Genomic DNA, 24,795 nt, shown 5'->3' with positions numbered 1-24,795 from the left:
TATATTGGCATCTTCTATTTTTAATTACAATTTGGATGTTGATACGTCTTATCATTTTGGTCCTTCCAGCACTAATAATCTCCGAGATCATGCTAAGAAGGTTCATAACCCGCGATCTAATGAAATTGAAGTGGGGTTACGTCCCAGTCAACTACTGGGATGCCTTACGCGAACAAGTGGAATCAGCCCCATCAGTAAACATTTTGGAGAAGCTGGACCTTCACTAGAAGGCAAACTGTCAGGATTAACGCAGGTCCACCAGCCTACTATCCTTATTACTGGAGACTGAAGACTGACTGATCTTTTTGTCAACAGCAAAACAACGAATTCGATATACATGATGAAAGGAAACGATTATATGTAAAATGTTATCTTTTCTCAAAAATGAATGAAGAATGTCTATGCTTTTATATATTGCCAGTTTCTATGTGAGTAATTGCTCAGATCGAAATAAATATCTTTAAAATATTGCCAACAAAGATTGAATTTGTGTGGTTACGTAGTAGGTTAGTTAAGCAACTTTTTTCCCGAAAGTAAACAGACGTAATTCATTACATCAAGATACGTAAATAAACAATATTTAATTTACATAAGTGACAAACCTGTATCCTTGAATACGGCTGCAGATAATTGGTGAGGAAGAGTTTAAAAAGAAAAAATGGATAAGAGCAAATTAGTGTTTCAATTTATTCACCAATGTAATAATACATAATAGTTAGTTTTAATCAAATAACAGAAATAAAACTTATAAAATCAATACGCGATTTTAAGTAAAGTGTTCCTCTAAGTGCTGTTGTTTATCACCAAATCAGTGAATAGATTCAATTAAAAGTACACAGTAAACTTGAATTTAGTAAAGTGTGTGAAAGGAAAAATATTAAATTAGAAACATTCTCATTTCTCCAATACACCGCATTGTTTTTAAACTGTAATCTAAAATGTAAAAAAACTATACTTAAACAAATATTAAAAATTAACTCTACTTAAAGTGTGTATTATATTTAGTTAACTTATCTAACTGATAAAGTTTATAAAAGATAACACTTTCTAAAAGTCTGTTAGCATAAACAAATTGATTAATGATAACAGATGCAAAAAAATGGATAAATGTAGTTGTCTAAGAAAAAAAACCTTTTTAATAACTGTTGGATGCCGGCTCAGTGGTCTAGAAGTTAAGTGTCCACGTGCCAGACCGATGGGTCTTGAATTCAGATCTGGCGGGGAGGGGTGCTCACTACTGAGGAGTTTCATACTAGTACGAAACGGCCGTCGAATGTTTCCAGAGTTCTCATGGTTGTCTAGCTTTAATTGACTCATGAACTTAACCATTAAATATATATTTGTTTACACAAATTTCTGCAAACTGTCAACCACTTATTTAAACACGTAGATGAGTGAAATAGTGCAAGCTTATTTTGATTGTGTTCAGTTTAAAGTTATTATTGAAATAATGTTATACATAAATAATTATACTGAACAAAACAACAAACATAAAATATACACAATGTAGTAATTTGAATTCATAATATTAATACTTGACAACATTTTACAAATGCCCATGTGAATATGAAATTAAATGAATCTTATAAAAAGTAAATGGTTTGAGCAAATCTTTAATGTTTCATAAAGAAATTGAAGATTGAAAAAAAATGTAAAATTTCATAAATTCATAAGGTTAATTCATAAAAAATTATAGTGCTATTTTATTTATTTGATAAGTTGGTAACATGCAAAGTTTACTTTAATAAATCAATTTATTATTAAATTATTTACTTACATAATCTACCAATGACTTTAGGTAGTGGCTTTTGACCTTGTGATAATTCTTCAGTGCTAGAGATTTCAGATGGTTTACGTGATTGTGCCAACGCTTTTTGTAGAGAAATATATATATATATATATATATTATGGTTATAAATTATTATTCATATATGAAATTTCAAGTTTCAAAGACGAAAAAAAAAGATTTTATGAATGATAACTGATTGAACTACAAAACAGCAGGTAATTTTTTTTACATAAAGTTGAAAAAAAAATTGCTAATAGTAACTTAGCAAACTGACTACTATGCTGAATATAAGACCTAGAACTTTTGAATACGAATACCTTCGAAGTCACAGACGTACTGTCGTAAATTTTTGGAAGAGAAACACAGTTTGTAGAAGGGTGAAGGATAATAGAGTATGAAAAGCATATTTTAGGACAGATGTGTGTGAACTGCAGATATAAGTCAAAATTTAACCCGACACTGGATTTTATAGGAAATGTGCATTCATATGAAGATATGAGATAATTCAAGATTATTGTCAGGAGATGGGATTATTTATATCAAACGCTTGAACAGTGGCTTTTCAAACTCAAATTCATTTATATGTAACCAACTTCACACGTTTGACAGACCTCACTTTCCAATATTAAGTTTATAAAAAGTCTTCCGTAAATCTGACGAAGAATGTATTTGCCATGTTTTAGCACTAAGTACTTTAGTTTAATGATATTTCAAAGAACTAAACGCTTCGGATCACAGTTTTATTTGTTGATTGATCTAATAATTCTAAGAATAGAGTAGCTAATCATGATATATTAATGGGAGTAATAAGCCTCCAAGAAGGAAATGCTACAAATGCTATTGACTATATCCTAGACACTATTCGAATGAATTTTCACCAAAAATATTTATTTAGTGGTCCATATTCAGAAATCACACAACAGAGATAAGTCTACCTTCACTCATATGCATTAGGATAAGTAGGATGATTTCAGATTGCAATGGTTGAAACTATTTCATTGATTAAGTAACATTGTTAACGTTGTGGAGTGAGTATGGTAATATCCTTAAGGGTAAAAACTGTTCAGTAATTTGATTGAGATCATGAACCGATTGGTGTTAGACCACCTTTGGAAACCTGGAAGCACTGGACGGCTGTTTCGTCCTATTGTGGGACTCAGCAGTGCTCATCCACGACCCCGCTCTAGGGGTTTGAATTCAGGGCCTTCGGTCTCGCACGCGAACGCTTAACCTACTGGACCACTGAGCCGGCATCCAATAGTGATAGTGTCTAACATCAACCAATTCACGAAACTGCACGACCATCTTCTACTGTACTGAGGTAGATATCTGTCTCTACCCGACATGGATTATCTCCACTGATCACGGCCTCTCACTAGAACTCCGGGAATTCTCTCACGAAGCTAGTCCTTAGTGAGCACATGTTAATTCCCGGTTCACAAAATTTCACAAGTTAATATTTTTCTTATAATATTTATTACTACTTAAAACTTGTAGGTAGTACAAACAGTTTAAATATACTATGAAGTAAGTGGTTTTCAAAAAAGAACATAATTTATCAGGCTCAATAACAAACTATAAATCATATGAAATTTCCTCCTTTCTGTGCTCTTACGATTTTCCGGTATATAAAGATCTTGTACACTAGTTCAAAAGAAAGCAAATTATTCAGTAAGTTGTTTGCAAAAATATATATGATAACTTCGTAATCAAAATATTTAAGTGATGGAATTCAGCATCTCCAAAGTGTTTATCATTTGAACATCGTATAAAAATATTGCGCAAAATGAAAGGAAATGAGTATTTTGATTTTCACCAAAATGGAAAAGAATCTAACAAAATTCCACTATATAATAGCCAATTTGGTTAGTTATAATAGATATACCACGCGACAAACACAAGTTTCTGTCCAAAGCTATATCTCACAACAACGGATCAAGCAAGTAAATTGATAAGGTAAAAACAAGAGCATAAGAAATAATAGTATCAGCTGACATAGCTGGCCAGAAACAAAAGTCAGAGATAAAAAGGAACGGATGAAGCTGAAGAATAAAACAGATGGAATGCCTTTAACGAAGATGCGGAGTAGACGTTACTAAACTGATGTAAACGTTTTGGCCATATTTTCGAACGTCTCCAAATACAAAATATGACCACCATACACTTTTTAATTAAGCTCCAGTCAACACTTACAGACTTCATGTGTTGATTTCCTCATCCCTACCTTTTCTCATTCTATTCATATATCGGCCCTCATAATCAGAAAAGTTATACTGCGTTGAATGTGATACGTGTTGTAAGCACCCTAATCGATGACAGTTTACAACTGACATGCTCATAACCTTAGCGTTACTAACTATGCGTTTCTGCCATATGTTAGTGACACTTTAAAGACATTTGTGATGGAACAAATGTATCTTCTACTTTTTGTAGATCATACTTCACAGTCGTAAGAAAATGCGAAGCTGGTTGTTGAATAGATTGCAAGTTGAGAATAATAAGATTATGCTACCAGTTGAGTTTACAATAACTCAAGATTTCAAATCCAATCAGTTTGCTATATAATGCGATAAATGTTTGATATTTTGTCAATCATATAAGTGAAAGGATTTTAAAAGAACAAATTTAATTCAGTCATATTTAAACAAAACAAGTGTGAAATCAACAAAATGTTTGCAACTATATACATAATTCAGATAGATACATAATAGTTACGTAATTTAAAAATATCTAGAAATTAAAAAGTCTATACGTGTTTTTTAGTTTAATAATATCACATTCATGAAATAAAAATGAAAATTTTGCCATATAAATCAATTGTTTTTTTCTTAAGTAATTCATCATGTTTAGGATAAAATTTTAAGTAGTATAAACTGAGTGACAAAATTTTCTGAATTTAGCTAAGTGTTGATATGAGAATGCTGTGAAGATTTTTTTTACAAATAATAATTAACTATCTGTGCATAAACAGACAATCCATCAGATATGTCACACGTTTCCAAAATGTCTCTATGGAAAACTGTAGCTGAATTTTTAAAGTATATCAGTCATAAACGTTTATGGAAATACACTTAAATCTGTGTAAAATTTAGGAGGTAACATTAGAAAATACATTTATGAAGAAAGATTTAAGGATCGCACTGACTTAATTTACATACAATTAAAATTTGGTAAATGTGATCAGTCAAATTTAAGGTGACGAGGTCATCATTTGTGTCAACATCTAAAACTGACTATTTATCTATAAATGGGATTAGTAAAAATTACGAATTTTTCAGAGAGCATGAATTTAGATGTCCTACCAATTACTAATTAGAACAACACATATAAGCGGACAATTGTTTTCAATTAGATCGTCATCAGGCTTTACTCTAATATACATAAATATTTATACGAAAATTTTAAACCAATCAAGGCAATATGGGTCAATAATCACAATGAAATAGAATAAGTCTCTACACATAATAGGTAAAAGTACAAGTTTATAGTAGGAAGACAGGTGAACTGATAATAGTAAGAATAATAAAACAGAATAACAAAACTCTTATCAATAGTTAATCGTTGGAAATAGAAGGTCAAATAAACATGGGTAAATAGACTAGGAATAGTAATCACAAAACATTAAAATCATTACGTAGTAAGATGTGTGTAAATAATTAGATAGTGAAGAATACGAAGAGGCGGAAAATTACAAACAAATACTAGATGTGAAAATAAGGTTAACAATAACACAAATAGAATAAAATAAATAAATAATGATAATAATGAAATTTAAAAAATAAATAAATAAATAATTTTGTCTTCAACAATACTTACTATAGACAAATAGACGGGATAACCATGGGCTCGCCTCTAGGCCCGATTTTAGCTGATCTCTTCCTAGCAAAGCTAGAAAATGGACCTCTCAATGAGACTATTAAGAAACTTGATTTATATTGCCGATACATTGACGATACCTTCATTATCGTAGATCAAAACACTAGTAAAGAAGAACTCCTAGACCAATTCAACAGTGTGAACCCAGCGATCACTTTCACTGGTGAAAGCGAGCATGATAAGAAGCTGAACTTCCTTGACGTCACACTAAGCAGACAAAGTGACGGCACATTAAGTAGAAGCGTGTATAGAAGAAACCCCTCTTCATGCCAATATACTCACTTCTGCAGTTTCACACCCATCCGTTACAAGAGAAAGTTGGTCAGATGTCTCACTAGCAGAGCAAAAAAGATCTGTACAGTAGATACTCTAAGTCAGGAGCTTGAATTTATCAACAACTCACTGACCAAGATCGGCTACCCCAGCGCTTTCATTAAGAAGTACATGTATGATATAATAAAGAAGTCGGAGATTTCGACTGTTCGTAAGAAACCTTTATACATGAAAGTGCAATTCAACAGGGATGTGGCTAGTGACACTCTGAAATATAGGTTAACCAAAGTAATCACCAGGACATTCTACGCGGCCAATCTTGCGTTGACCTTCTCTTGCCGACCAGCGATGTCTACTCAAACGAAGGATAAGTTACCTGAGTTGGCCTCTTCCATGTGCATTTACAAATTCAGCTGCTCCTGTGAAGATAGCTATATAGGGCGTACTACCAAGCAACTTAACCAACGAATGAGTGAATATCTACCAACTTGGTACATAAAGGGCCAGATAAAATCTATTCGCAGTTCTATATTGGCACATCTTACTGATAGCGGTCATGCTGTAGATAAATCGAAATCATTTCGAGTTATCTATCGTATACCTCCATCTTTTCCCGATGCAGTCCGTTCCCGTCTTCTACATATAGCTGAAGCCATTGGAATTCGTACATATAACCCCAATTTATGTGTACAGAAGAAATACGAGACCCCCCTATCCCTTCCATGGCCGGTTATAACTTAACTAACATTTTTTTCATTTATTTATTTTTTTAAAAAATTTTATTATTATCATTATTTATTTTATTCTATTTGTGTTATCGTTAACCTTATTTTCACATCTAGTATTTGTTTGTAATTTGTTTGTAATATATATATATATATATATATATATATATATATATATATATATATATATGCCAAGTTGCAGTCCCGAACATTATTATTGGGAAAGCACAAATTCTTATGACCATGTTAATAAACGTTAGGATCAAAGGAATCAGTATCGAAATGATTTAAATGACATGACAAATATATATGTACTAATCAGTCACCATCTTATAAACAAACTAATAAATTCGTTTCAAACTATTGAGTCACGTGGTTACCGTGCTTTTGATTAATAGTTAATAATTCTTGTATGCTAATAATTATTTTGGAAAAACGACCTTTGGCAGGTTTTTGAGCACGTGAAAAAATATTTGTGGCTTTTATTACCACAATGCATGTTTCAAGTTCTGGTTTCACAATTGATCATTTTGGAAAATTAGGAACTCATGTGTTATTTTACATATAATTTACCTTAACAATTATACACATTATATCTGATAATTATTTAAGTTCCAATTAAATTTTTCTATTATTTCTTGGTACATAATATGGATCTCGGAGACAACATATTAAGCTATTGAATATCTCTTGAGTGGTGTAAATTAAACTGAAGGGTCAGAGAAATACAATATTCATGTGATATACTATTTATTAAACTTAAATAATAAGTAGTTACAGAAAGTTAACCGTGAAATCAATTTGTAATCAATTTACTATGGTCACTTCAATAATTAATTTGTAATAGTCCTTTTTTGTCAAAATTAATTAACTCACTAGATAAATGACGTTCCTTACTTATAATCCTGCTGAATTGTTCAACATAAAACTCAGAAATTTAGTATATTGTTTCCTATATTCTTTAGTTATGGTACATAAGAGTAATTCTGTCCGAAATGTTAAAAACTTCTTAACATTCATGTAAGCCCCTTTCATCTGTTATCTAGCTCGATAATCATCTGCTTCATTCTGATTAGAAAAATGTTGCTGAAATACTACCATTGCAAACATTAAAAGATTTTCATAGATTTTTCATTTCTCTTATATAAACCGTTTTATGCCTGAAATTTAAGTAGCGTTTAAATAGCTATACCAATTTCTTGTTAATCAAACTGCTTGATCCTCAACTTAGTCATAAAAGTGTATCCGTGCTGGAATTGAAAGAAAGGTTATAAGTTGACTATTACTAATGAATTTTAGACCGATATTATTTTCATACTGAACTTATTTAAATATATTCATATATTACATTGTGTCTGTGCAGTTCCTTGGAGACGATCATATTGTTGTTTTTAACAAAACAGCTGCAAGACTGAGAATTATTTCTTGATTTAAGAACCTTTCGTGTATATTTAATCACCTATTTTATTTTATTGTATTCCAGGTCGAGAACAGAGAGTGAATCAATAAAGGGTATTTTATTCTATTTGATATTAGTCAGTCATGTATACCTGTACCGATGTCTTTTATCCACACTATTACTGGAACTTATTACACATGAATTCAAATACAAAACGTTCTCCATCAAGCCATCAAATCATAATAGATACTATTAAGATTAAATTTGGCAGTATTTTAGGCAGTGAGTACTGGGTATAATTACCAGATTGAATATGAACATGGGTGCAAATACATAGCCAAAAATCATAAAAAACGCCTTTAACTACAATCGGAATAGAGATATCTGTTCACAGATTCATTAGTATCTGATCTTAGCTGTAACTATTAATAACGGGACAACACAGACCATATTTTGAGGTTTGGTAGGAATTCTGTAGAGTTAAATGTCACTCATTTTCTATGAAGGTTTATGATTTTCAGAAAAGAAATCTTAAAAACAGTTAAACTGATTATTTTTAAGGGCACTCAAATATATGTTGATTGGCGTTGTCGTAACAAAAGTCATGGACAGACTATTACGGTCACCGACAGTATAATAAAACATAACTAGTTCAAAACATATGAACTATTGATGTATCATATAGCATTATACTAGTTGTCTATCTTCGCAAAAATATCCCTAACACCATGAACTTTTGATGAAAAATTACGATTTGATATAATATTGATCAAAATATAGGACTGATGATTACCTGGGTTAGTAATCTAAAGGTTTTGAGCTACAATAACTGAGAAGCGCATCATATAGTTCATTTATAACACATTCAATAGACACAAAACGTTGTTACAATAAACAATTTTATTTACAAAACTAAATTAATTTTAAATTGAAAATGTTTTGCAAAATATGAGAAAATACTCATGAAAGAATTGAACATGCGGTTAAACTTTTTAACGGTAGATGTGTGATGATTAAGGTCTTTCATAAACCTTTGGTACAATGATGATATTATTACTAACATGCTGAAAAGGAATCCATAAAAAGTGTGTTTAGAATGTGTCACTGTTTTCACGTGTATGCTGATTTTAAGATATTTGTATAAATGTATTTTTCACAAAAATCCAGACAATAAATGACGTATATTAATAAATAAGTTCAATATGTGACCAACACATGATTAAAAGTAATTAGCAAAATAATTTCAATAGTTATTTCTCCTTACAAATAATTATAAATGAAATAACGCATCATCATTTTATTACTATAAATAACATTGATAATTTATTATTCTTATTTGGACTATTGAATACATTATTAAGGTTTTGTGCCCCAAATGCCCTGGTATGGCCGAGAGTGATGTGGGCCCGCCCTCCCTCTCAAAATGCTCTCACATGGCCACGCGTATACAGCTTCTGCCAGGGAAGTCCTACTCACTGCATTCTCGTGGCATTACTGTTGTTTACGAAAATGAGAGGACGAAAAGCGAATGTCCGGCTCTTTAACCGGATCCCAAATCAATGGTGCACATAGGCTCCAGTATCCTGAGGGAACAAATGGCGTATGAACCAATCGTTGGTCACCGGCTACCATGGGACTGCATCTCCTCACGATGCTCCACTGCCTTGTGGGTCAGACCTTTAGGTCAAAGGCTCGGGATGTGGCCCCCTAAGAAGACCACCTGCTTCAGTCTGGGCACCCGGGCAGTATCATAGCCCACACAAAAATATAATGATAATGCGTGGCGCATACATATTTGGTGCCCTCTTGTATCAATATTTATGTGTTCAAATAAATTTTGTGCAATAGGAATAGTATCAAAATACTAATCAAACTGCAAGTGTAAAATGCAAATTATTCTAGTTGAAAGTTAATCTTACTTTATTGAAAAAACATTGGCTGTAACTAGATGTTTGTGCTAAGCTTATAACTTAATATTAATCCAAATATTGTATAGTAAGTTGAATTAATTTACTAACTCCATAATACTTGATAATATAAACTCTACTTTAATCACAGCTAATGGCACAATACGGTATTCTTCTGAAGAAAACAAAACTTTAAATCCAACCACAAAATTAATTTGCCCTCATGAAAGAAATTCAGTGGGATAATCATTAACCATTTTTTAAATATTCACTCTTGGTAGATTATTCATTTATCGCTTAATATTCTCAAAATTCCGGAAATATTATTTTAAGAGTATTCCGAGTGCTAATGAAAATATTTTTTTAAATGCTTATTGATCAACATCAATAAGTGTTGAAGTGGACTGATACTTTCTATCATAAACTCTCGGACAATTTAGTTCTAGTGATCAAACTTATCGTGGTGACTTATTAATAATTAATGTCATTTCTTGATTGTTAAATTAATGATTTGATTCGGGTTTTTAGTAATTTAATGTGAGTTGTCTACTATGAAATTAGTTATTTAATGATAACACTAAGTAAAATAATTAATTAATATATCCGTACTAAAAAGCAGTTGTTTGAAGATGTGGAATGAAACATTTAGCGTGTTTTTGGCTTTAATGTCTTATTTAATTAACTAAAATTAGACTTACAAAACATGTACTGTTTTAAATTAGTTGAAAACAGTTTTTTAACCGATGAAAATTGCTAAAAGCACATCTGGCAAGCATTTGAAACTTAAAGAACATGTTATTAAGTAAACATTTAGTCGGTTTTCAGCGAATTTTAATTTAATGTTTTCTAAATCACCACCAATGTTGGACCACCGTGGAAAACCTTGAAGAACTGGACCTCCGTTTTGTATAATACTCCTCAGCAGTGCGTACTCATGATTCTGACTGTTATGTAGTAGAAGACAATATCGCGCAATTTTTCTGACTGATAGCTCCATAAACATTTATTTTTAAAAATACTGGATTATCAATAATCTTCTCATGAGTAAACGAATCAAGACAAATGTTTTTCTTGTAAGCCAAATGATTTGACAAGTTTGGGTCCTTAAAAATATTAAAAAGTACTATTTCTTATAAACACAATCTAACATTGATTCAACCTTGAACTTGACTATACAATTCAGCTCAGTTATACATATAGAAATAATGGAATAGTTATTTAAAATTCTCAAGATTAAGTGAATTTTTTAGGGTGGTTAAAATGGTGTCTACAATTTAAATAGTGTTCGAAAATAATTTTTGTTGCTAATAACTATGAAAATACTTATAAAATAAAAGTAACCAGAAAGATGAACACTAAGACGATAAAGTTGTTTGCTTACGTAAATATTAAATAAGCATTGAAACATTTGTTGATATTGATCAAATTAGACCAGCATAGAATCATGACGACGTAAAAGTATAACTAAACTGTCATGAAAAATAAACCGAAGGGATGAATTTACTTTGTTGAAACCGCGTTACTTTTGTAATATTCTTTCATCAGTCTTTTAAAATCAATGTTAACTGATAATTCATTCAAAAGATCTCTGCAAATTTATTTCAAAATATCGCTCTAGTGGGATATTATTCCACCTGGCCAATACATTTGGTACCAGTTGGTTAACAGACAAATCATTATGGAATTGTTAACGTTCCAGTTTAAATCATTCGATTTTTAAAGTTTCAGATCAGTCGAATGAACTATCCGTGATTCTTCCAGTTTTAAACGGTTTATTAAATATCTTCTCAATGTAAATGTTCAAATTAATGTAATACTAATGAATAAATGGTATTAAGTCAGATATATGATACATAACTATTAGTTAAAACTACCATTGAAATAATTATGAAACTGTAGATTCAAGCATATTCATACAAAATTTCTCAACGATTTTACTATTCATTTTATTACAAATTGTAGTTTCACATATTAGATAGAATTAGACTTATTCAGAAATACAAATTGTGTGAAAGAAAATTTTTGGGTCAAATATAATTGATTACATTTACAATTTAATGCGTATAATCGTTGTGTGTGCGTGGGTACAACCACTATAATAGTACTTTTAATTAGTAATTTACAGATGAAATTGTAGGTAATATTTATAATAGCCAAAAAAAGTCCTTCATTAACAAAGTAACTATGAGTATAGCATGATTTCCCAATATTTATGATAGGTAAGATATTGAAAAATGTCTATGTATACACTGATCCTTAACAAACTTGTAAACAGGTGATAATGACATCATAAAATGAAGCTTTATTCGTAAACATGAACAAATGTCTGGTTATTATTTTGATAAATTGGAGAAATTTTGATTAAAAAAAGAATTGGATACTTTCAAATGGCTGAGAAAAACATCACTTTATTTGAAATATTCTTTAAAAGTTTTATAAATCAAAATTCTTTTCTTTTTTTAAAAAAAAGATCATTCAAGTTGATATAATTTAACTGTGATGTAACAAAATATGATTTATTTAGTTAGCTTAAATAAGAATTTGTTATTCGATAAAAGATACATTGGCTAACTGATAGATTTTTTTTCTAAATGAGAAAATAATTTTATTCGTAATAAATAACAACTGGCTTATTACCCTAAGTTTACCTGAAACTTATCAGTAACAAGTTTGAATGTATGAACAATGCAATGAAATATAACAGTAATTAATATCAGATGGGTTTTGTGGAGATTGTAGTAATTTCAATGGTTAAGATCATGAGTCAGTTGAAGCTAGAACACCACGGAAAACCTGGAAGCACTGGACGGTCGTTCCGTCCTATTGTGGGACTCCTCAGCAGTGTGCATCTACAACCTCGCCCCCTGCGAGATTCGATATTAATCAACATATGCTCACTAGTGACTGGCTTCACGAGATATATCCTGGAGTTCTAGTGAGAAGTAGTGACCAGTGGAGTTCAACCAGGTCTGTTGTGAGATAGTAACTCACTGAAGACAATGATGTATGTGTCGCCCGACTTCGTGGATTGGTTGAAGTTAGACATTAACACCGTTGGAATCCGGCTCAGTGATCTAGTGGTTAAGTGCTCGCACGCGAAACCAGTAGGTCCTGGGTTCGAGGGTTCGTAGATGCGCACTACTGAGGAGTCCCATACGAGGACGAAACGGCTGTCCAGCGCTTCTATGTTTTCCATGGTGGTCTAGCTTCAAATGACTCATGATCTTGACCATTGAAATAACAGTAATTGTTGAAAAATACAAAAAACTGGATAAGAAATATACGGTGTAAGTAGTATTACATCAAATTATTAAGATTTGATAATTTAATGTGTGATTTTATTTCAATAATCATCAAAGTCAACTAAATAACGTTTCCAACAGTACTACAAAAATTCATTTGTAGATTGCTTAAATCTTCCAATTGATATTTAGGACTGTAATTGATTAGTCGTTTGTTGGTATGTGTGCATTCTGTTCGCACTGGCTCAGTATTTTCACTAAGCAACGAGCATAATAAGCTAAGATAGATGGTGAATAGCAGCAGATTCTGGAACACGCATTTCATCCTGTTTAGGAATCGTCAGATGGATGTACCTGCATCTTTAAGTTGATGTTCACTTTGAGACTCCAACCCCGTACTGTTCGTTTTAAACGCTATCATATGATTTACTTAGTTATTAAGTTCAGTAGGACGAAGTGTGTATCCTGAACTCCACAGCTAACCGCTATCTATCTATGCTTACAGAACTTCAAGAAGTTGTAAGAATTTGTAAATTATATTTTAAATAAATGATTAAATCATGTCAATTAGTTTATTGGTCAGTACGTAAAGATTTCAAATCTCCAAAATTTTGCTTAGATATTGGAGACCTGTTTGAATATCTGGGCTACCTGTTCCTGCCATCTAGATATTTCAACAACTTATCTGTTTTTGCTTGTTTTAACACATTATTATGTCTATTAATTGCATAACCTATTTAGGGGCGTTTGTAAAACGTTTACAACATTTCGCTGTACCAGATAAAAAAGTACCATCAGTGACATCGTGGTTGCTGAAAATATGAAGTGAAAAGAATAAACATTATTCAGATGTCGACTCTCGAAAGTGCTTACATTTAACTGACAACCACTCAATATTTGTCGCCAGGATCGATCAGCAAATAAGAAAAGGAAACTTGCTGAAATAATTTGTGTCGAGAATTCTATATTGTACCAAAAATATAATATTGAACAAATTCATTAATAGTGATTATTATTATTATTATAGTCCTGTTGAAATTTCATGGATAAACTTGGTAATATGAATAGTTATTTAAATGCTGTAATGTCACGACAAATCACTGTCAGGCTTAAATTTTCAAAAGTAAATAACACAATTCTAAGATTCACCTTCGTCAAGACACGTAAAAGTCAACCTATAACTATACTGAAAGCAATGTGTATTTGTATAGAATTCCTCAAAAATACGTTTATCAGAATAATATGTTTTCAAACTTGATAAAATTCAATGGAAAATCATATTTACTTTTTGTAATCAACTAATCTAATTGAAAATAATAGTTACTTATTATGGACAAATTGATATTATAAAATAAACGAACATATCTTTTCATAATAAGTTCATTTTATAATAAAATATTTGTCTGCTTATTTCAGCATCTAGGCTACGTGTTTCTGCCTTCTAGATATTTCAACAAGTTATCTATTTTTGTTTATTTTAATTCAACATTATGTCTATTAATCGTATAATCTATTCAAGTGCGTTTCTGAAAAGTGTACAATTTTTCGTTGTACAATTAACAAAAGGCCCAATCATTGATATCGTAATTATTGGCAGTATGCAGCGAAAAGAATGTATATTATTTAGTTGTCGATTTATTGGACTGTTAATTTCTAACTGGCGATCATGATCGACCAAGAGGTAAGAAATGGAAACTTGTTGAAATAATCTGTGCTGAGAATTCTTTATTATACCAAAAATATAATATCGAATAAAGCTAATAATAAATAAATAAATATTTAAATAAAGATTGAATTATCTTAATATGTGAATAAATTTTCACTCATGGATTATTTGAAGTGTTTTTGATGAGAAATTTCTGAAGTACTAGAATAGTTCTAAATTATTTTTAAGATTCATTTCCCATAGAAATTCTACTATTATAAAATATTATACTAGCCATTTTTTTGAAAAAAAAAAACTCAATAATAAGCTAGGTGAACATTTCTCTGCATGAAAACATTTAAAGAAGGTTAATCTAATATTAAAATGACAGTTGATCGGTATCGTTTTCAGTGATAAATCTATGATCGCATTAATATATTATGTTTTTTAGGGATTTCTCCTAATTCTAGTCTCAATTCCTAGTTTAAGATACTGTTATATTACAACAGTGTTTGTGATAAAAAAAATCAAAGTGTATTTAGTTAGTATATGTATCTGTGAACATTTTAGAGAATTTCATCGAACAGAATGTATATAATGAATTAAATTTCAATATTCATATCATAACCAAGAATTAATTTATCTAATTTTGAATAAGCTAGATATTCAATTATTTATTACTTATTATTGGAATAAGCAACTAACATAATGTCCAAAAAACAATGTTGTCTACTTATAGATATGCTAGAGAAATAATCATTTTCTTTTACAAATGTAAATTTGTGTTATTGTAGGGCCAGCGAAATGTCACTAAGCCCTGACCAAATCATCCGGCAGTTGGGTCATTGAATATCGAGCAAATCATCGATCCTCGTCAAGGTCAGGGACAACCAACGCGCATCAGTTAATCGTATGCCATGGACTGGCCCATGCGGCAGTGGTCTTGCTTTCGCTTGTATCTACTTTAACTAATATATATTTCTGTATTAACAACCTCTGTATTGTACAGTCGTCAAAGCATCTATGGTACCTTGATACGTCAATCGGGTAGTCCACGTAAGGCGCTGACCATGAGGTGTGACTTCGACGTTAGCTAGTTTGTCACACCATTCACGTCTAACTCGAGTAGGCCTCCAATCATTTCGACATAGATCATCTACGTTGGTGATCGACATTATCAATTACAAAATAACATGTTATTAAAGTTTCACTATAACTCTTGGTCAATGAGTATTATTCCTTGTTTTTCTAATTTCAAAATAATAAGGAGTTATTAAGTTAAGCTTGGTTAATTAGAAGAGCTACGACTAGGTAAATTATCAGGTTACAGTTGGTCAATTTTATTGTTCTTATCTGTTTGTTTGACCTAAAGAAAAGAAATCACTCAAGCGATAATATATGGTTTTGTGCACTTCACAAGAGTATCATAAAATTTAGCCTGGTATATCTCAAATTAAGTTTTGTCGTATAACATATAATTCTGAATTCAAGTACTTGACTGAAATCCAAATTACTAATAGTAAAGTATGAGTTGTAACATTGTACTTGTTGTCACACGATAATTTGATTTTCTTTAAAAGGTTTATGGCCTTAGTGCTTGAAAAAGTTGAATGTATTTAAATTAATAAATCATTAAACAGCATGGTTTATTTACTTGCATATCCATACAGCTACAAACGTATATTCAAAGTAGCAAACTTCATTAAAATCCCAAATAAGAAGTTACCGTGATAACATGAAAGACGAATAAAATATATCATGAATGTACTCAGGTTAAAGATTTTAACTTATTAGTGATACATGGGTGACTCTCCGTTTCATTACTGTTGGGTTTTATTTTAAAAAATATCGTTTAAATATCCTCAAATGCAAATACTTTTGATTTTCGCTTAATTCTTTGAAAAGTTAGAGCACCTTTTTTAGACTGAAATTATCGGTTGTTATTCACCGTATCATTTCACTACGAAATTCATATTGAAGTTCATTTATCCATTAAAAGGCATCTGCCTAGGGAAACCGCAGACAGTGCTTACTATAGTAAGTTGTAACAATGTCAAAACCTCCTGAATACATATTGTTTGCAGAATTACTTACCACCTGATACTTTATTAACAAAACCTAGCAGGATGTTGAAATAATTATGTGACTAGTGTCATAGTTGAACCAAATCAGATAATGTCGTGATCCGGTGAATCATATGCTTGATCATAAAACACCTGACGATGCTAACCAACTCATGAATCTAATACTTTACGTTTGATTCTGCAATTAAAGATTGGCGCATATATGATCCAATAATTAGGGCAAACTTTAAGATAAACAGTGAAGCAACTTATCGTTTGATTCCGGCATACTGATAATTGTATTTTGAAGTGCGTAATTCTGATTATTTTATATTAGTTAGTTCTGTCTGATCTAGTTGTACAAACGATAGGTGACATTTTTGAAGCAAAAGCATTAATCACCCTCTATAAAATAATGTGGTCTAAGTTTTTCAAATTACTTAGCTATTATTAATGACTTATAAACCCATCATATATTGTGAAACCTGTATTTCTGGGCTTTAATCTAGAATAAAGCAATTAGTCTAGGTTCTGCATATGCTACTTCGTGTATTTAATTAAACCTCTGCAAAAACTATTTGTTCAAGAATTCACTTACTATTGAATGAATGAAGTAACTCAAGTAGATTGTTGTTGAGGAATCAAATTATATATATATATATATATATATATATATATATATATATATATATATATATATATATATATACTTTCAGCTATTATACATTTTACATCTTAAAAAGATAAATGTCAATTTTACTAAGTACATGGCCTGGAAAGATTACTTGCTTACTTACAATCAATAAAGAACTTATTTTTAAGGACAGTAAGTTTTAATTGAACCATTAGTAAATAATTAATAAACAGTAATTCAATACTTTTAATTGGTAAAAGATCGACAAAAGTATAAATCTAATGAATTTTATACATGAAATTTAAATGACTATGTAGCTGTTAAAATTTTTAAACAGCTTTGAAATTATAAACGTTCAATAGTCACCTAAAATATTCACATTATAAAGTCATGAGTAAATGAAACTAATGTTTAGTTTTTGACAAAAAATATACAAGTTGATATATAGTATAGTGCTGGGTTCATCGTCGTACTGTTTATATTTTCTGTATTAAGCTTCAATAAAGAACAAACACATTATTTGTTTTACTTGAGATAAACATGGTAATACTTCATACTGACTTGTAATAATTACTGTGTTTTTTATATATATAATTGACAATAGTTATACATATGACCCAAATACACTTAGTTTTCTAACTATGAAATGTTTTGTGTATTGAAAGAGACAATTACAATGTGGTGTTTTATATGAGAAATTTTTTAAAAAATGTAAAGAAAATCATTTGGTAAACAACAAGTGGAATAAAAATGAAAAATCAACATTTCAGAAGCCACAATTGTGTTGCTTAAATTAATCTTGCTAAATGTAGCTTAGATAAAATATCCTTGAGTGAAATATTTTTCAAAATGCATAAATTATGTCATTAGATATGCTGCATTTGTTTGCCTGTTAGAAGATTTTCGATCTGAGCCCCAGATTTTGGGACTCAGTTGTTTCATTTTAATTTTTTTATTGGGAAAATAAGTCAAATGGAATAACAGAAAAAAACATGCTGATAACTTTTCATTGCCCAAACCCATATCACTGTATAAAACCCGATTTCCTATACTAAAAAAATTCACAGAAGTGAGGAACAGCCAACTGTCTCACTGACATTTCAAAGCTCCAGATTTTGAATGAACTAAGATTTTCAAAAGATGAAGTAGGTAGATGTCTAAATGAACTTTATGTGTAGAATTATAAGAATGATGTAGGTAGGTTGAAAATTACGTTCATTTGGGGGCTGTGAAGATTTAAAGCAATTAGTTACTTTGATAAATTTCGATAATGTTATAAGACGAAGATTATCTGAATTATGTGATATATTAGCGCAATACATTTCAAACAATCTGATCACACATAAACTTGTTAAGAGCATTTATATATAAAAATAAAAGGTCAACTAGACTGGAAATGGGGTAAGAGGAGATAAGGATAATAATAAGAGTAATAATAATGTGAACACAATTCGAAACCTAATCACTCTTGATAATTAGTCAATATTACCAGGGTAGGTTTAAGGTAAGAACAAACTGTTTTTGAACACATAAAGGGGTTTGAATTTCCGTATGGCTAAGGCTACAATAAACCTTAGTATACGCCCTTTTACACTTTTATACAAAACCACAAAAGCCGAGTTTAGATCAATCTTATGGCCTGTTTCAATTATATGTTTAGCAATTGACGATGATGGGTGTTTATCCTCTGCTCTTATTGGGTCACTTGATTGTATTTGTTTCTGTAACCATTTTGGTACATGTTCACACACCCTAATTTTGAGATCACGATTGCTCCTCCCTATGTATGTGTAACCACACACACATTTAAATTAGTAAACATAGTAGGATGTGACACAATTGCTTTCATGTCTTTTACGTTTTGGATGAAGTATGTACCTTGTTCTTTCTTTGATAACTACCTTTGCTGCGCAATACGTTTTGTTGATGACTGATTTAAGTCTTTGTTGCAATAAAAGGCTATTTGAATCACCTCTGAATGGTAAGGTGATGTAGACAGGCTTTTTTTCCACTAAGGCTACAGTAGGTCTCACTGTGCCATGAACTTTTCATCTATTTATGAATTTCAGAGGATAGCCACTCTCTATCAATGTTTTATTTAGCAACTTAACATCATCATCAATGGCGTCATTTGTACAAATACGATCAAGCCTGTTGAAAAGGCACCTTATCAAACCACGTTTGTATTGCACAGGGTAATAACTATAATAACTAAGGTATTGACCTGTCCACATTGGTTCTCTAAAAATGGATCGCTTGACTGAGCCATCTTCTAGTCTACTCAGAAGTATATCTAGGAAGGGGAGCTGATCGTTCTTCTCCTCTTCACATGAGAGACTGATATGGTTTTGGAGAGTGGTAAATTTACTCAATAAACAGTGCATATCCTCTTTTCTTTCACAAACAACTAAGATATCGTCCACATATATCTTATAAAGTGACATGTTTTCGATTAGGCCATCAGCCAGATTTTCAACATGTGGTATGAACACATCTGCCATTAATGGTCCTAGTGGACTACCCACAGCTCCCCTTCCTAGATATACTTCTGAGTAGACGAGAAGATGGCTCAGTCAAGCGATCCATTTTTAGAGTATGTGGTAAAAGGTTCAAATCTCCATAAATAATATGGGATTATCTTAGCCTTTTTTGTCACAAAACACTTAAGTTTCAGTAAATATACATCGTTATTTAAAACTTGATGTGTAAATGATAAGATATTAATCGAGATTCTAAAAGACATTCTATTCTATTGAGTGCAAATTTAAGAAGCACAATAATACGAAATTATTAGCTTCTGACAGTTTATTTTTCGAGATCGCAAATTATCACGCTCTTCTATTATTAGATGTGTTACATCAGTTCATTGAATAATTCCATCGTCTTCAGTTAATACTGAATTAAATGCTAGGTGGAATATAAATAAAAGATGTCGAACTATTACTAAGAATACCACTTATATGACATAATATTTTTTAATGCATTGTTTCAATAACCAATTGAAAATAAAACAGAAAAAAAGAAAAAAACGTGACTAGACTGACGAACAAAAATACGATTTGCACTATTATGGAACTTTTAGGAAGCGATTTGAACATGCTGTGAATATAACACAATAAATGTTTTCGAAAATAAATATATTCCAATAACCCAATAAGAACAGGTAGTATAATTCATTAAACATATAATTGAAACAGGTCACATGATTCATCTAAACTCAAATATTTTATCAGTGTGGAGTTCTGAAGATTGTTGAGATTTTAAATGAGATCATGAATCGATCAATATTAAACCACCATTAGAAACGTGAAAGCATCAGACGACCGTCTTGTCCTAGTATGGGACTCCTCTACAGTGCGCATTCATGATCCATCAAGCGGGACTCGAACCCAGGACCTTCGGCCTCGCTCGCGAACACTCAACCTTCAGACTAACGGTGTTGATGTCTACCTCCAACAAATTCACGAAACCGCGCGACCATCTTCGATTGTCTGATGTAGATACCTGTCTCTACCCGATACAGATTGGCTACTTTGGTAACGGCCTTTTACTAGAACTCCGAGAATCACCTCTCGAAACTAGTCACTAGTGAGCACGTGGTAATTATCAGGATGGGGTTGTGAAGGTTGGTGAGTTTTTATTATTGTCTATGGTCAATATTTTGGTTCATTGAAAGTTTAGCTGTATAAGAATTCAAACTCTTCTTAATCGCTTAAATATAATCTGTACATACATTAAACCTATCTTAATTATAATGATTTCAAATTATTAAAGTGGCCTGACGTATGTATTTTCTCATTATCCTTGTTGTTTTTTTAGTTTATTATTTGTGTAGTTTAATCTTTTATTTCTCATTTAAATACTTTATCAGATCGTGGTTTGAAATTGTATGGTGCTTAAATGTACTGCATTGTTCTAATCAAGTCCATCTTGTTTCAGTAAGTAAATTTATATTGAAGAAAATGCGAACAACTACCAAATTATATTTCAGTGATATTGATGTAGTAATGAATGAGTAGTCGGTAGACTGTTGACATTCTCTCAAATACATCACTTGATATATTTACATATGATTCTACATTCTGTGTATGACTAAAAAATGAATATTCAACTCTCTTCAAAAAATAAGTATAGAGTGAAGAAAATACTGGCGTGTAATACATCACAAACAACCGACGTAAAAGAACCAAGTGAGGATTTTAGAATAAACTATATATGTATCAATACCAAGGTTTTAATTCATAGTTTCGAATAAATTGAGCATTGGGTAGATTTTTATAAATAATATATTTGCAATATCCCAATGAGTAGAAAAATTAGATTTTCTGATGTTTCATGACTTTGTATGAGCCACTTCTTCAGAGAATAAACTATATAGTTAATTTCTGTATTTCAAATTACTAAACTTTTCATAATGAACTTACGAAAAATAACCAGAAAAATACTGAGAGTAATACTTAGTAAAAGTGAAAGTCAACGTATTATTTAATTCAATTACTGTAGTTGTGTGTCTGTAGGCTTTTGAGTGCAAGCGTGGAAAGATATGACCAATAGGTTTAGATCAAACGATTCAGATTTATACTTTGATTAAAAACAAATCAGGATATGTTTTCAGGGCGAGAAGTAAATAGAAAGCAACAACTGACATATCAATCAGTCACACAGAAAATCATAAATAATTACATAAATGTATCCAACTATAAATTCGCTACTTTTTATAATACTTAGCATAAATAATAAACAGTTTTAGTATCGAATTAAACTTTAATCAATAGAAATAAAATACATTAGTATGGTACAGAATACCTGGTTAACATCTGCGCGGTTATCGCAACCATTGAATTTAAGAGTTGGATAAACTGTATCAGTCAGAATTATTTCCATACGAATAAATTAATTCGGTCTTTGTCTTTGCTGAGCTATTCCATTTGAAATTATTAATTTTTTTCTATTTTTTTTGCAGAGCCATACTGCTTCTGACTAGTCTTTCTACTGTTACTGACACTGTTACCATTTCTATTATGTTGACAATCTGCCATGTTAATTTCACTTTATTGTGCTGATAGGATGTAGTAACTTAAACCGATGCACATATCTAACAGAGTATACGTTTTTATGACGAATCGACCATAAAAATTATGAAGTAAATGCTTTTTAACTGATTACTTTTTTCTGTAAATGAAATATGTTACTTTATCTTGAACTTGTTGAATATCAATAAAGTATTTATTCAACTGAGATTTACATTTTACTAATTTAAGTGAACCTTTCTTACAAATGGTTTTATTTGTTATCCAGAGAATTAATTAAATAAACTTAATTATTCATTTGAAATGTTATTGTTTCTACTGTTTATGTGTTGAATCATAGTTCAAACATAATTTGTTATTCAGTATTGTATTTTAATTTGTTTTTATTATGTGTATTGTGATTATCAATGATAAGTAGACTGTTTATGATCAAAAAGACTGACAAATGTTAAAAATTTGTTAAAATTATTCTGACTTCAGTCAAATTAATAATAAAGATATATTATGAATACAATCCAGTTAAATAATGGCTTTTATACTTTACAGTACTATGATGACTGTATGCAATGACTATTTCTCTATCCATAATAACGCAGCTGATCGGAAGCTTAAAAACGAAACCTTCGTATGTGCTATGTGATTTCGTTCTGACCTAGATATTTGTCCACTCCTGACTATTGGATTGTGGACTATGGATTGAATAGTTCTGGGAATTTCTAGTTAGCATGTCAGTTCAATTACTACTACAGCCTATTACAAGTAATTTTATATAACTTTACGACTATATAATTGATTTGGTAGTATCAAAAAACACTCCAACAATTAGAAATAATTTGTGACATATGAACTGGTGTAAATCAGATATTTACTCTAAATTTTCGCTTTTACACCGATTTTATGATAAAAGTATCTTTTTAAAGACCTATATGTAGGTCCTAATAGAGAAGTTTTTTAACTCCGCCTGTAACTCTTTTAGGGCTACTGCCGATCACAAGTCCGCGTTATGGTGGAGGGTTGGGTGTGTAGTCGGCAACCTCATCCCGTAGAAAACAACCTTGCTAAAAAACGCTAACCAGAATAAACAATTTAAGCCATGTAAACTATGTCCTCCGAGTTCAAGGAAGAATTATGACGCCTCATGAAGGAAGCTGAGATTCTCCAGGAATCATGAGTCCGACGCCCCTTCTAACAGCCAGAACAACAAATTTTAAAGGGGAAAAAACTTGGCAGTTCTCAGAATCAGTAAAACCCATAGGTCAACTCCACTGAATCATTCGGATATTGAAGCAGCAGACACAGACCTTCCTATAAATGTCACTCCACCAGCGATCGAAGGAATCAGGGTGACCGACCACCAGACAAACCATGAGTAGAAAAGCAGCAGGATTTGACAATATACATGCCGAAGTACTGAAGTCATATATATTGAAATAACTGCAAAGGTACTCCCATTTTCTATTCGGGAGGATTTGGGAGGAAGAACAAGTGTCAACTGTGAGACTGGAAAGAAAGGTGCCTCACAAAGATACGAAAGAAAGAAGATCTGAGCGAATGTGAATATATATACATATCGTTATCTATAAGTGATAAGATTCCCTAATGATGTCAGCGATATTGAGCGTGCTTGTTACCTATCGTAAATCTTATAAGGTAATTGGATTACAAAGTCACGGTTTTGATAAATGAGAATATAGTATAGTTTCCAGTTTCCCATCGTCTGTCTAAAACAGTATATATGTTAAAACATCACTTTATACGGTTGTAATCAGCTGTTAAGAAACCACTAGATAAAAACAAACTATTAATATTCTTATCAGAATGTGTTCTGTGGAGATTTTTAGAAATTTTCACAGATTGAACTCATGAGTCAGTTGAAGCTAGACCTCCAGGTTTTCAACGGTGGTCTAGCTTCAACTGACTCATGAGTTCAATCTATTAATATTCTGCCTGGTAAAATGCATAAACGTACCTAAATGAGACAGGTTCCTGAATAATTCCCTGAAATCACTCCTAATTAAAGAGACATATCATTTTTTAAAGAGAATATTTATTACCTCCTGTACCTGGTCTGAAATAGATATTTTGTTAAGGATTCCAGTTGACATCAAGACATTACTGTGAATTACATTTCTTATCAGGCTTCTAAAATAATCTTACAGTTTTTTGGTGGAAATAAGATATACTCACTAGTTCGTTGTTTGCTTATATAAAT

The 24,795-nt window shown here is 31.2% G+C and overlaps 1 protein-coding gene across 1 annotated transcript in view; it reads right to left on the bottom strand.

Annotated features, from left to right (window-relative positions):
* MS3_00004422 (uncharacterized protein) overlaps nt 1–24,795 on the bottom strand; it is a 63,328-nt gene that overhangs the window by 27,076 nt on the left and 11,457 nt on the right. The window contains exons 2-3 of the mRNA XM_051212335.1: nt 1,778–1,870; nt 603–620 (exon numbers count right to left, since the gene is read on the bottom strand). Of these exons, the coding sequence (XP_051072508.1) occupies nt 603–620; nt 1,778–1,870 (111 nt within the window). The remainder of the gene's footprint in view (nt 1–602; nt 621–1,777; nt 1,871–24,795) is intronic.

This window comes from Schistosoma haematobium, chromosome ZW (genome assembly GCF_000699445.3).
Source record: "Schistosoma haematobium chromosome ZW, whole genome shotgun sequence".
NCBI classification, from domain to species: Eukaryota; Metazoa; Platyhelminthes; class Trematoda; order Strigeidida; family Schistosomatidae; genus Schistosoma; species Schistosoma haematobium.
The sequence above is the reverse complement of the archived record's forward strand: the minus strand, read 5'-3'. Positions and strand labels throughout refer to the sequence as shown.